A 14,461-nucleotide genomic window follows, 5' to 3' on the forward strand; every position below is an offset into this window, starting at 1 on the left:
AGATACCATTGTAACTATTATAAGCTCTTGCATGGAGTGTTCATTCTTTAATAAATGCTCACACACAACTTTGTGTGAAGAAAAGGGCCGACCAACGGCGTGTATTAAAATAAGTTAATTAAATTTAACTGTTTAAATAAGAATATCTCAAGAAATATGTCACCCGACATTTTCCCATTATCGACGTTTAATTCACAGAGCCTCCATACATTTCACTGTATATTTAGAATGTTCGTTCAACCAAATTGTATTCTTATTTTTCACACGAATGTGTCGCATGTGTACAGTAAGCGCGACTGGATTCCAATCGATCACCGATAAACGGATGCAATCGATCGCTCCGCCAGATGTCTTACTTCCGGCTCAGCCTTCCCTCCTTCCTTTTGGCCAAAATTCGCAGTCATGGCTCCGCTTGTGAGTACACAAATGTGCAAATATTTCGCCAAATAATGGTCGTATTGTGTTTTATTCTTTACTCTTGCGTTTCTAAGTAAGCCATTCACAGTCTTTAGTTATCTGCGGGGGTCGAGACTGTTAGTTTTAGTCGTGATTGTTCTGAAGCCCCTCACCACGTTGGGCTAACGCCACATGCTAACCTGTGCTAGCCGTGCTACCGCTGCCAGGAGGAGATCGACTCGATCACACCGGGCATTCGCTGTTGTTTTGTTGGATCCCGACTACTCGATCTATACGAGTCAACAAACAAACGTTGTACACGTCTGACATAGTTCTGTAGAAAACGTATTTCAAAGCAGTTTGGTCGTATCAACGGCCTGCCAGTACCCGGTCCAGCACCCATGTAGTCCTACTCTCCTGCGCCTCCATCTGATTACCTTCATGTTGTTTGTCCTCAATATACGTGTCTTAACATTGACTAGCTTTCAATCCTACATTATTAGAATGTAGACGAGTAGAGTCGTGGAGCATGTGGTCCCATCAGACTAAAGGGCCCCCTGTGTGGTGTTTGAGATGTTTTGAATCTCTTTTCAACTTTCACAGCAGAAAAAGCCGGTTGTGAAGAAGCAGGGTGGCAAGAAGAAGAAGCAGATTCTGAAGTTCACTTTGGACTGCACCCACCCTGTCGAGGATGGCATCATGGACGCAGCCAACTTTGTAAGTGCACGAGTTTTGATAACTTTTGACACCTGACACGGTCTATTTTAAAGGATGGCTACATTTACATTTACATTTAGGTCATTTAGCAGACGCTTTTATCCAAAGCGACTTACAAGAAGTGCATTTGTTACAATAAGTACATTTGTCATAAGAAGTGAAACAATATATCGCTGTCGGTACAGTAAAGACGTTCATAGAACCAAGTGCAAGTATTACAATCGCTAGGCTAACCCATTCCCCGTGTAAAGCAGCGATAGCAGCTACTGTAGATGCTACACAATTAAGTACCTTGAATAAGTGCAATGTACAAGTGCCAGGACGTACAACATTCAATGGTGGCTGTGCATTGGTTTCTATGCAGAGTCGAGGTGAACTCTGAACAGGTGAGTTTTGAGTCTTTTGCGGAAGCTGGTGAGCGACTCTGCGGTCCTGACGTCGGTAGGGAGCTCGTTCCACCACTGAGGTCCCAAAACAGAGAAAAGTTGTGACTTCGCTGATCGACCTTTGCTTGCTGTTAGCGATGGCGGTACCAGACGTCCAGCTGAGGTAGTTGAGCGGAGGGATCGAGCTAGGGTGTGTGGCTTTACTAAGGCTTGGAGGTAGGCAGGGGCAGTTCCATCGACTGCCTTGTATGCCAGTACCATCATCTTGAATCTGAAGTGGAGGTCTCGGAAGAGGCTACCATGTCCTGCCAGATGAAAAGATTTTTGAAAGCACTAGGGGCCTTTCATAAGCAAGTTTTAATAATGTGTTATTGGCAATTATGAACTTGCCAATGGATTGGTCTGATGGGTTACCTTTCAGCACTTCAGTCGTTTCAGTTGTTATATATTTAGGACGGCTAGAACAAATCCGACCGGCAATTTAGAAAGTGTCTGTTTAATCACAAGCCAGCGATGGTCTTGTTCTCTCCGGTGTGTCGCTTTGTAAAACGGGTTAATGTTCCGTATTGCTCTTCTAACAACTCTTCCCACGTCCATCTCACAGGAGCAGTTCCTGCAAGAGCGCATTAAGGTCAACGGCAAAGCCGGGAACCTTGGAAACGGCGTGGTCTCCATAGAGCGCAGCAAGAGCAAAATATCGGTCAACTCCGAGGTCCCCTTTTCCAAGAGGTAATGGAACTACATCGTTGTTCATAAACACTCTTCATACGCTTCTGTTCCTTGGCCCTATTGGAGATCTGTCACGCACTGGTACACAAGTTTCATTTCAACCCTCCCTCATAATCAGGACGTTTAAGGTCTGATTGTGGCTCCACGTCGACGCAACGTAAGGGGGTTTGCTGACCCATGACGTCCTTGCGGACATTCCTTGCGTCCGCCACAAGGGCTGGGCGTGCGCTGTGATTGGTCCGCTCACTAAAACCCGACGCAGAGCAAAACCAGGTTCACGAGTCAAAGCGTCTGCGTGGGCGTTACATTGCGTCGACGTGGAACCATAATCGTCCCTTAACAGACATGATTGACGTATTCATTATTCCTGTTCATTTTAAGGTTTGGTTCGGAAGGGCAGTTGGATTATGTATGGATTGCCGGGTTCTAGAAGGAAAATGCATATTCAGCACGAGCGACGAGCAATATTTGACTAAGACGCGTGAATCATCACACAAGATGGCGGCAGGGCCACATCTCCGGTACCACTCTTAATCATTCACCTTTAAGCATTGCAAGTTTGACCACATACGGATATTCTATATTGGTAAAACCCCAAGCATCCTGTCGGCATCTTTATAATAAATACACCTGACTTGAGGAGCCCAGAGCTAGCGCTTAAGAAAGACATGGACGAGTCATGTTGCAATGATCTGGACTTTGAACTATTCTTCTACTGCAGTTGTGTGGGATAATTGCCCTGGGAGTTGTTTATCTGCTTTTCATTATGGGATGCAGACATGGTCATATATCTGAACTCCATAATGTACCCTATATATCTTATGACGCTTTATTTGATTTAGACATCTGAACCGACGTCTGACACATTGAAAGTATTGAAGTAGAGTAATGCGAACGTTCTACATAACCCTTTAAAAGAGGGCGAAATTTAGAAATGTGTGCTTTGTCTGCATTGGGTGCTCTATATACTGAACTTCCACTGTGAATCATGCGCCATAAATGATTGCTTTATTGCATTCTTCACTATATTGTGTATTCTATTTTCCGCAAGTTAACATTTTTTACATATTAGATATGTTCATAGCATTGAATGGGGAAATTAAATGACACAAAATGGGCTTGAATGTCAACACTTGAAGCTAAGGTATTCCATTTTAGAAGCACTGTTTTCTTTTTATTGAAATGATCTTTACATCACGACGGCAATCATTAAACTGCTCTGACAATATAAAATAATAATGTATCTGTGGCTCTAGCTGCAGGCCTGCAATAATATCGTTTGATCAAATTGACTAATTGGCCTACCTGTCTTTCTACCTACCTCTCGTGGCGCATGGCCGCAGTCTTCCACAAGGCCATGGGGGGGGCGGGCGCATTCTTTTTATGGTTGGATGCTTGCTGACTAGCTGGTTTCTCCCAAAAAATATATTGGCATTCGAAGGTTCACGATATACTGTAATGGAATGACCAAATAGTTGATACCCCTTTTTGAAAATCAAATGATCCCAACAAAATAATTGTGTCCCCAGAATGCGGTATTTAACAGATCATACTAACAGCACTAAGTGTTGGACCTTTATTAATAATGCAGAGGTGGGAGGACACGCTGATGTGTCCAATAGATTATTTTAATATTTGAAGTAATCCGAGATGTGTGCTGGATAGATCAGTCCACCAGTGTTCTGTAGCAGACGTTGCTCATCTATCCGTCATACATCTAGGTGGACACGCCCACTAGTGATGTCAGAAGACGCAGACTTTTAAAACGGCTTGTGACGACTAATCACACTCTCACATGGTGGTATTATGTGTCCCCTTTAAGTGTCCCCTTTAACACAAACCAAAGGGTTGTTCTCCATTGACTTTTTCCATTACACCCCCCCCCCCCCCCCAGGTACCTCAAGTACCTGACCAAGAAGTACCTGAAGAAGAACAACCTTCGGGACTGGCTGCGTGTGGTGGCCAACACCAAGGAGAGCTACGAGCTGCGCTACTTCCAGATCAACCAGGATGAGGAGGAGGAAGAGGACGAGGACTAAACCTGTACACCTTCATTAAAAGATTTTCAATTTACAACTCATTGCTTCTTTGTTTTATGTCACGGGCCTGAATCAGAACCTCAGCATCAAGGATTTAGAAAGTGCTATCTGGAAATATTGGTTATATTCGTTAGTCTTTTTAGTGCTTTGTAACCAAGAATAAATTGAGAAGTGTGTGATTTAAAAAAAAAAAAAGAAGCTGAAAGTCAATAATTTCACTGTAGTTTGGGGATCAAATGGCAAGAAGTGCTGCCCCTTTATCTGTGGGCCAAGTCTCTGGTATCCATCGGGTTGCAGCGTGGTAACCTTGACGACGGCCGACCCGGGTCTGCGAGGAATCCTCTCCGCACGGGGCGGCCGGGATCACCACCGCACGTCAGACTTCAATTCATCAGAGTTAACGACGACTTCAATAATGTATGGTTCTCTACTGTACTATCTGGCACACCCAGACGTGTGCTAATGGATCAGTGGAGGGCACCTCATGAAGGGTGTTAATATATTTAACGACGCCCTCTTCGCTGTCCTGGATGTTGGTGTCCAATGGGCGCTGCGATGTGAATCGACGTTGGCGCTGATCCGGTGTATCGATCCGCGACGCCAGGGGGATTCGGGATAAGTTTGTGTAACCTCGGTGTGTCCGGACTGCCCAAATAAATGGTGGAGCTCCGGCGACAGGCGTGGGAGTCCTCTGACGGCTGGAGGTCCACGCTGCGCCGGGCAGGCCTCGACAGCGACTGGTTAGGACTGGTAACGAGGAGAGAGCACGACTAACTAGTTGTGGGTGAAATTATGGGATGGATTGTCATGGCAACAGACCAGACGTCACTATCTGGGCATGTGTGTGTGTTCCATTTTTGTCTTTCTTATTTTCAGACCGCAAGACCTGGATAGGGAACAGTGGATACAAAATATACTCATCTGTGTCAGGTGTACCCGGGAAAACTAGGGAGGAAAAAAAATTAAAAGTATAAAAAATATTGAGTCGCCGAATCCATTTTGTGAGGCAGAGAAATCGCTGCGGCATTTGGAGGGTTAACTTTTGGTATTCTCAGGCTACAGGGTTTGGGGGTATGAGGAGGTAAGGATGCCAGGGTACCTGAGTAATGAAGACGAGCGACACGACGACATGGATTTGGAAGACGACATGCCAGGTGAGCGGGCAGAGGGAGGAGGCGTGGTGTCCTTCACATATTTAACGCAGTGAATGCGGGGAAAGGGCTCGTCCTGCGTCCCAGAGAGCAGGGAGGAGGGGTGGGGTGCGATCAGCACAGTCATGCTCCTATGTCGTCCGCACGACCCACTATCTTCGCGGGGACGAGGGTCGTGTTCACCCCCAGCCGTCTCCGTGACCATCATAACGGGCTGGAGGTGGAGGGAGCCAAAAAAATCCCCGAGTGGATTCCGACTGATTTTTTTTCTCCTCTTCTCATCCCAGACTGCGTTTACGTGCCACGATGCGCTCCGTTCCTAAAACCCAGCGACTTTTGTTCCAACTTTTGTTCAAAGCGCACATTGACAGCGTTGTTTTTATTTGTCAAGGCGACAATGTCATTTTAAATTGTCACCTAATGCGCGCTAACAAACGCACCGCCGTGCGTCTTCTACATGGTGTAGGTGCGCACTGAACTGTTTGGCTTTTAAAACATATTGTACAGAGATAAACAACCATCAGTCTGTGATACGGTGTGATTCAGAGCTGAGGTTATCTTTCAGGTGGAGAGGTGGAGGACTTGTAAAGCGCGCTGTGTCCCCCCCCCCCACACTCCGACCCCCACCCCCACCCCCCAAGAGCGTTGACCACCCGAGGTGGGGAAGCCACGTGTATACAGTAAACATTGCTTTTCAAGTGTCCGGTGTCGCTGTGATGATCCTTCTCTGCCACTTGCACACGGCTCTGAGAACCGCTCAGAGCTGACAGTTGATGCGCTCAGCGTCGCTCACCTCCTCGCCAGACTCTGGCGTTGGGCATCGGGTCGTCGTTATGGGCTTCGCTAAATCCCTGCGTGGTGGTGGATTGAAACGGTGCAAATGAACAAAGCGCCATCAGCCTGTCTTAATAGGCGAGTTGTTTTGCTCTCAGGAGAATTAGGGATTCTTATGGTCTTTAAAAGCTGCATCGTTGGGATGAAAGGAATCACCAGCCACTTGCTGTATCGAAATTAATCCAAATGTAATATTTATAATCCAAAAGAAAATTGGGTAGGCTAGTGTTTGCTTTTTTTGTGGTTTATTTGTTATATTTCTATAGACCCTTCTACTGGATAGACATAATCTATAGGGGGCATTTGGTAGGCCTGCATAATGGTAATGCTACATTGTGTGGCACAGCAATGGTTTATGTATGTGACTGATCATCCGTCATTCGTTACAGCTAATATCCAGTCTATGCATCCAAAACACAACAGCACCACTCAAATGTCTGACGGAGGATTTGTTTCCTACCGTCAGAACGGGAAAAAGCCCTTTCTCTTTGGTGGCAGAATGAATGACAGTTGTGCTCTGGAATGTTGAGCGGCTCATCTCAGCCTGGTCGTTCAAACGGTTGCTGGCTCTCTCGGCCACCTGTATCTCCGCCACTTGGCTGAGAGGGAGGGGTGGGGGTTAGGGGAGGGGGGGCAGCCACGTGGAGCCAGCACGGCGAGCTCCTGATGTCTTTATCCATCTCCGTCAGAGCGGATCCCAACTCTCACAGGAGCCGTTGCCACACTCAATTGTGGCAGATTTTGTTTGACAAAGTGCCTCACTCCAGAGACTCCCCCACCACACACACACACACACACACACACACACACACACACACACACACACACACACACACACACACACACACACACACACACACACACACACACACACATTATTATGGCTATTCATCAAAATACGACAGCGGCAGCCAGACAGCACGATCAATAGATTTATCCTATCGGTTATTTTGGACGTTTTAGTTTTAACGGCCATCTTGTTGAAGTGAGGGTGTAGGGTAGCCAGGGTGGCCTAGTCTTCCAGGTGTGTGACCCCCAGGTGCCCTGACTCCTACCTGCTAATGCCATTCCTCTCAGAAAAACACCACGTCTGGCGTCAGACGGGAACGGCTTTAGTGTCATTGACCTCATCAGGTGTATTATAGTGTACACGGTTCAGGTTAGGGCCGTGGGGTTGGGCCTCCTACCAGAAGGTTCTGGGTCTGGTCCTCTGTGTCCACAGTCCACCTTAAGGCCTCCTGGAGCAGGATGCCTAACGACGTGCCCTACGTACTTAAACCGAAGGCCCCGCCGTGGTTCCGGAGTTGTAAAGAGAGAGAGACGAATAGAGCGAGATTTTGAAACCGAACAGTAGAATGATCGATCCCTTCCCTCTCGGCTTCCTTCCTCCTTCCATTGCGCTGCGATTGAGATGCGTTGCGTTTCCCGCCCCTGTGATTGACAAGCATGATGACATCCCTGGACCAATCAGGGAAGAGATGGCTGATTAGTCTGAAAGGTCCCAGGAGCATTCTGAAAACTAAATCTGCTCATACGGAGGCAGGTGCACTCGACTGAATTCAGATATTCTCACAGCACATTCCACGTACTAACAGCTGGTGGACGTGGAAGTCGTCTCTAACAAATAACAGTCGATAGCCCGTAACAATAGTTATTAAATCTTACCTACTGCTCCTGTAATCAGATTATTCTTCATTGAATACAACGTTATTGATGAGTAGATTGGAGGAGTGTTGATTGTGAGGTTATGATCTTAAGACGGGAGGAGGCTCTGATGACCAGGTGAAGAGGGATCTATCCCCAAACACAGCTCTGAAGAAAATGTGTTGAGAAAAAAGGAATCAAACACAATATTGACATGATGTTGGAGGTCTCACGATTCTTAGAAGAGATTCACTGCTCAAAAAGATCCATACCTCTGGCAGAGTTCTGTCTGATCAGGGTCACTGGTTTTGGCTGCTGGTTCCAGGTGGACTCAAAGGTGTCACTGAAAAATTTGTTGCATGAATATTCATTATATCAAAGAAATGTGGACAGTATACTGTTGTGGTAGTGGGACCATATATACAATTCCTATTTTGTGCATTTCCATGTGCATGTCATTACTCATTTCCGAAAATGGTGTATACATGCAACAAAATGGAACCCATTCATACAGTAATTGCAGCACAGTTTGTGAGGAAGTTTCTGGCCACAAGGCCATTTATAGACAACATTCCGCATATCCACCACTTTCAACAGCTGGCACAAAAAAAAACCTTGAGTGGCAGGGTAGAGAAATAGGCTTTCCAGTGTAACCTGGCAACAAGACGTTGCTAAGCGATCAATGCTACAATGCTGCGACTATACTCCTGCATTATTAGCCTTTTAAACACACAAAGTTGACTTGTGTTGATTATCTGTGTCTGCGTGTGTTGTTAATTAGCGCACTCCGTCAGTGCTAGCTACGGGCGCCCCACACCGGGCCAGGCTGTTGCCATGCAGCATATGTTGCTGTTTTAATTGTTTTTGTTCTCGGCTGAAATTGAAAGATTATCTCTGGCTCTGAATGTTATCCCCAATTGGAAAGAGGTCTATTTCTGGCTCTCCAGTGGTGAAAGTTGACACCATTTCCTCGCTTGCTCTTTCTGCTCATGAATGCAGTGTTTCTGGTGTAGATAAGTAGTACTGTGTTGTTTTTATCTTGTATGTATTTTTCCCTTTGGTGTACTTGGCCTAATTTAATCAGCGTGTAAATGCGAGTGGGCGCCCACTGATGTCTTATAAACTCCGCTCTGTCAGATGACTCTCATCTGTTCTGAGAATTGTGGATAGGTGTCTCGGTTTCAAAATGGAACAGTGACCAATCTTCACTCCCTCTCTCTCTTCCTTAATCCATCTCTCCCTCCCTCTCTCCCTCCCTCCTTCCCTCCATCTCTCTCTCCTTCCCTCACTCCTTCCATCACTCTCTCCCTCCCTCCCTCCCTCCATCTCTCTCTCCTTCCCTCACTCCTCCCATCTCTCCCTCCATCCCTCCATCCATCCCTCTAGCTCTCCCTCCCTCCCTCCCTCCCTCCCTCCCTCCCTCCCTCCCTCCAGTGATCATGTCCATCACAGAAGAGGAGGTGTTTGACATGTTATTCAGTGAAATCTGTCCTCTGAGGTCACCGCGTGACTGCCAATCGGTGTGCAGGAAAGTTGGAGGAAATGTAAACGTCTGTTCGCGAGGCGGCACACCGACAATATCAATATTTCGGCAGACGCTTTTAGACACACGCATTAAAAATGACTCTCGCTGAAGTGGGTCAGGCGTCTACCTCAAGGACGCACGCGGGTAGACGGCCACATCGGGGTTCGAACCGGCAGCCGTTTGTCTGGGTGTGCACCAGCTCACTGTGGTCAGGCGTGGGTTTCCTTAGCGGGTGGACAGCTTCTCTCATGCATTCTGCTGAATCCTGTTAGAGATAGTTCATTATTTCCTCTGGGGACATTGCCTTAACTGTGTTAATGAGATCGCTACTTTCTCTGAGGCCCAGCAGATATAATGTGTGCACGCACGCACACACACATACACACAAGGACGCACATGCACGCATGCACACACATACACACACAAGTTTGCCGGCACACACCCACACACACCTACATTTATCTTCATTACTGGCTTTGTTGAACCGGGGATCGTCCAAAAGGATGTAATCTCACATCTGGACAATCTGGCTAAACGATTTGACTCTGGTCCATCTGTGCCGCTGGCGAAATCACATCAGAGGACTTATTTATTAGCAGAGGAAGCTGAACAAAGAGGAGTGTTTGTTTTATCAAGGAATGGCGTGCCTGGTTGGATCAACGCTGATCAGATCACTGTCAGTTTGCTCAGCTGCGCGGAAACGAGAAAGTGGACTTTTTTTGCTGTGTTGTTTATTTCCTATTTCCTTGTTTGTAGATGGCAGCTCTCTCTCTCTCTCTCTCTCTCTCTATCTCCCTCTATCTCCCTCTCTCTCTCTCTCTCTCTCTCTCTCTCTCTATCTCCCTCTCTCTCTCTCGCTCTCTCTCTCTCTCTCTCTCTCTCTCTCATGAGGAGTGTTTCTGAGAGAGATGTGAGATCTACAGTGTTAACCACCATCACTAGTCTGGCAGTCAAAAGAGGGAGAAAACAGAGCCTAAGGAGCCTACCAAGGATAAGAGAGAGAGAGAGAGAGAGAGCGAGAGAGCCCACCAAAAAGAGAGAGAGAGAGAGCTTAAAACGTAGAGAGAGAGAGAGAGAGAGAGAGAGAGATATCAAACAAAAGCAAAAAAACGAGAATGACAGAAAAAAGCAAGGATGAATAAATGCAGCGATGTGGGGTGTTTACAATGAAATGTGAACGAACAAAGAAGGAAATAATAGGACAAAGTAAAGACCCATAGCAGTAGAGCGACAGAAAGACGGAGGACAGACGGATGGAAGAGAGACTTTAGACTCACAGACAGACATATGGACAGACAAGCAGGCAGAAAGACAGACAGACAAGCAGGCAGACAGACAGACGGAGAGACACACATATGTACAAACATCAGACAGACAGGCAGAAAGAAACATGTACAAACATCATACAGACAGGCAGACAGACATATTTACAGACAAGCATGTAGACAGACAGGCAGACAGACACATGTGCAGACAAGCAGGCAGACAGACAGACAGACATACGTACAGATAACCAGTCAGACAGGCAGACACAGACAGACAGACAAATGTGCAGACAAGCAGGCAGACAGACAGACATATGTACAAACATCAGACAGACAAGCAGACAGAAATATGTACAGACAACCAGTCAGACAGGCAGACACAGACAGACAGACAAATGTGCAGACAAGCAGGCAGACAGACAGACATATGTACAAACATCAGACAGACAAGCAGACAGAAATATGTACAGACAACCAGTCAGACAGGCAGACACAGACAGACAGACAGTCATATGTACAGACAAGCAGGCAGGAAGACAGACAGGCAGACAGACATGTGTACAGGCAGACTTGGTTGAATTAAAGGTGGGTGTGAGCCCAGTCGGGGTAGTCCAGGTCACACAGGAAACAGAGACTTCCTGGTTCGCCTGTGATTGGCTTTAAAACCTCTCCCTCTCTCTCTCTCTCTCTCTCTCTCTCTCTCTCTCTCCCCCTCTCTCTCTCCCTCTCTCTCTCTCTCTCTCTCTCTCTCTCTCTCTCTCTCTCTCTCTCTCTCTCTCTCTCTCTCTCTCTCTCTCTCTCTCTCTCTCTCTCTCTCTCTCTCCCTACACCAGCACTAGTCCTGGCTGAACGGCTCTGAAACATGCCATGAATATTTCATGGCTTTCAGTCTGTGTTTGTGTGTGTGTGAGTGTTTGTGTTTGTGTTTCGGAGAAATATCATTTTCTATTTGTCTCTCTATCTGTGTGTGTATGTGTGTGTGTGTGTGTGTCTTTATGTATTTACGAGAAGGAGAAAGGCACAGAAAGTCAGAATGCAAAAGTGTAGTGTAGATGAAGCGTGTGTGTTTGTGTGTGTTTGTGTGTGTTTGTGTGTGTTTGCCTTTGTATTGACATATTTCTCCTATTTGCTCCTGTGTGACCCAGTATTGCACCAATGTGTTGCTCTACTCCCACCAGTCAACAGCGGTGTCTGTGTGTTTGTTTTCTTTGTCGCTGCTCCTCCGACTGTAATCCCTGACACACCTCTGCCCGCCTGCGTCCGTCTCATCACTCGTCCCCCCTCCTCAACCCGTCCCTGATCCGAGGTGAAGCGACTCCCACGATCAGAGTCGCTGTTCTTTAACCGCGACTCCTGGTGTTGTTGATCCCACCTGATTACTCCTGAGTGGGTTCACAGCGCGGCGCCCACAACCTCCACGCTCTCTTTGGCGTCGTAGACCACAGCTTTGTGGGGGGGCGCTGGGGGAGAACATGGTTGGCCCCCTTCTCCTCGCTCCTCCATGGAGAACAAAGAGTTGGAGTTGTTGTTGGGGTCAACGTAAAATCCCATTTATTTTCTAATGGAGTCATTTGATACTCTAAAAGCAGAGTTGCTTTTGGAAATGCTTGAATTGAAAATCACCATTTACCAAATATTCTCTGCATCAACATACCAACACTTTGTGTAGCCAATAAATCACATTCTCACGATCAGATCCGTTTTTTAATCTTTAAACCTTTGCACCCAGGATGTCTTTAAAAGCGCCGGGCCGATAAATAAGACATTATATAGCACATCGATCCGAGGCGGGAATTCTGGAAGGTTACTCCTAGGAATATTGGTTCTCAACCCAAAAGTCTCCGTTGTGGGCCGTGTCAGCCCTGCTCACCCTGAGTGGGTCTGGGGGGCACACGGCTCAGGGGTGGAGCGGGATGGCCTTTAACCGGGAGGTCGCTGGTTCGATCCCCGGCTCCCCCTAGCTGAGTGTCGGGGTGTCCCTGAGCCAGGCGCCCCCCCCTGACTGCTCCTGACCAGCTGGCCGTCGCCCTACGGGGCTGACTCCGCCGTCGGGGGGTCAATGTGTGGGTGAATGGGTGAATGTGAGGCGGTGCTGTAAAGTGCTTTGAGCGGCCGCTGGTTAGATAAGCGCTGTATGAATGCGGTGGATTAATTAATACCTTTCTTCTTCTCTCCGTCTAGATGAGGAAGAGGAAGGCGTGCGGAACATGGCCCCTCTCACCCCCCTGGAGAGCTTCTTCTCCGACGACGACTCGCTCAAACAGCAGAAGAAGAAGAAGACCAAGAAGCTGAAGGAGGGGAAAATGCCCAAGGTGAAGAAGAGGAAAAAGGAGGTAAGCTGAGACCGACGACGACCCCATCCCGTGACGACGACCCCGTCCCCGTGACGACGACCCCGTCCCCGTGACGACGACCCCGTCCCCGTGACGACGACCCCGTCCCCGTGACAACAACCCCGTCCCCGTGACAACGACCCCCTCCCCGCGACAATGACCCCGTCCCCGTGACAACGACCCCGTCCCCGTGACAACGACCCCCTCCCAGTGACAACGACCCCCTCCCCGTGACAACGACCCCCTCCCCGTGTCGACGACCCCGTCCCTGTGACAACGACCCCGTCCCCATGACAACGACCCCCTCCCCGGGACAACCACCCCGTCCCGTGACAACCACCCCGTCCCGTGACAACGACCCCGTCCCGGGACAACGACCCCGTCCCCGTGACAAGACCCCGTCCCCGTGACGACGACCCCTCCTCGGGACATCGACCCCGTCCCAGCGACCTCTTCCTTCCTGTGTTTTGTGTTTGTATCGTCTGGAGCCCCCCCCCCCTGCCCTCCAGGCCATGCCGCTCTGTTCAGAATGTGCTCGTCCGGCTGGCAGGCAGCAGGTGTGTTTGGCTGCAGGATTAATCTCTAATCTAATGACGACGAGGTGGCGAGTTCGACGCCCGGGCTTGGGTGTTGTTGGCAGTCAGCATCGCCGCGGTCGCTGGCCAGGCAGTGGGAACCACTCCGCGCTGAGTGCCAGTTCAGAGGGAGGGCTCCCACTGGTGGGGGGCGGGGAGGGAGGCGCTAATCTGGCACCAAGCAGACCTACTCTGTTAAAGCAGGGCCTTGGGGGGCAGAGAGCCCTTTCATAGCCGTGGGGGGGGCTCAGCCCGGTCAGAGCCGTGGTGTATTCCACAGTAGCCAGCTTGCAGTGTTGATTTGAAACTTTTTCTTACAACCAGTTTCCTGAGAGCTTGCCATTTTGCCACCGGCTAGGAGAAAAGATGAATCACCAGGAATGGCTGAATTTTGTCTTTTGCTGTTAGCCAATTACAATCCTTCAGATCCCCGCCTCCAGCAACAGGATTGGTCAAAACAAAGCGAGGAAGCGAATGAAAGGGAAATACCCTGTGGTCTGCCGTCCGACTTTAGACGACCCAACTGAAGTCTGATCTGTGAGACCGGGGGGGGCTCTAGCTCCAGTGGGTGGCGTGAGTGTGTGGCCCGGCAAGCCGAGCTCGTCCCTCAGGGGCTGGACTGTCAGCCCGCTGCGGGTCCCCTCTGGAGGGGCAGAGCCTCCAGGACCGTCAGCCCGCTGCGGGTCCCCTCTGGAGGGGCAGAGCTCCAGGACCGTCAGCCCGCTGCGGGTCCCTCTGGAGGGGCAGAGCCTCCAGGACCGTCAGCCCGCTGCGGGTCCCCTCGAGGGGCAGAGCCTCCAGGACTGTCAGCCCGCTGTGGGTCCCCTCTGGAGGGGCAGAGCCTCCAGGGCCGTCGGCCCGCTGCGG

At 48.9% G+C, this 14,461-nt stretch overlaps 2 protein-coding genes across 3 annotated transcripts in view; both read left to right on the forward strand.

Annotated features, from left to right (window-relative positions):
- The first annotated feature begins 374 nt into the window (after window positions 1-374).
- rpl22 (ribosomal protein L22) lies at window positions 375-4,304 on the forward strand. Of its 2 annotated transcripts, none has more exons than XM_079747552.1 (4): window positions 375-414; window positions 1,003-1,113; window positions 2,104-2,228; window positions 4,123-4,304. In XM_079747552.1, the coding sequence occupies exons 1-4, from the start codon at window positions 403-405 to the stop codon at window positions 4,265-4,267; spliced, it is 393 nt and encodes a 130-aa protein (XP_079603678.1). In that variant the 5' UTR covers window positions 375-402; the 3' UTR covers window positions 4,268-4,304. The 2 variants fall into 2 exon arrangements, with proteins under 2 accessions (XP_079603678.1, XP_079603677.1); XM_079747551.1 differs by having other exon boundaries at window positions 383-414; window positions 1,000-1,113.
- Window positions 4,305-5,064: 760 nt separating this feature from the next.
- chd5 (chromodomain helicase DNA binding protein 5) overlaps window positions 5,065-14,461 on the forward strand; it is a gene marked incomplete at both ends in the record, with an annotated part of 52,505 nt that continues 43,108 nt past the window's right edge. Inside the window, 3 exons of the mRNA XM_079748430.1 lie at window positions 5,065-5,109; window positions 5,349-5,421; window positions 12,868-13,019. Coding sequence (XP_079604556.1) covers window positions 5,065-5,109; window positions 5,349-5,421; window positions 12,868-13,019 — 270 coding nt within the window. The remainder of the gene's footprint in view (window positions 5,110-5,348; window positions 5,422-12,867; window positions 13,020-14,461) is intronic.

The sequence above is a fragment of the Pollachius pollachius genome (assembly GCF_949987615.1).
Source record: "Pollachius pollachius genome assembly, chromosome: 12".
Lineage (NCBI taxonomy): Eukaryota > Metazoa > Chordata > Actinopteri > Gadiformes > Gadidae > Pollachius > Pollachius pollachius.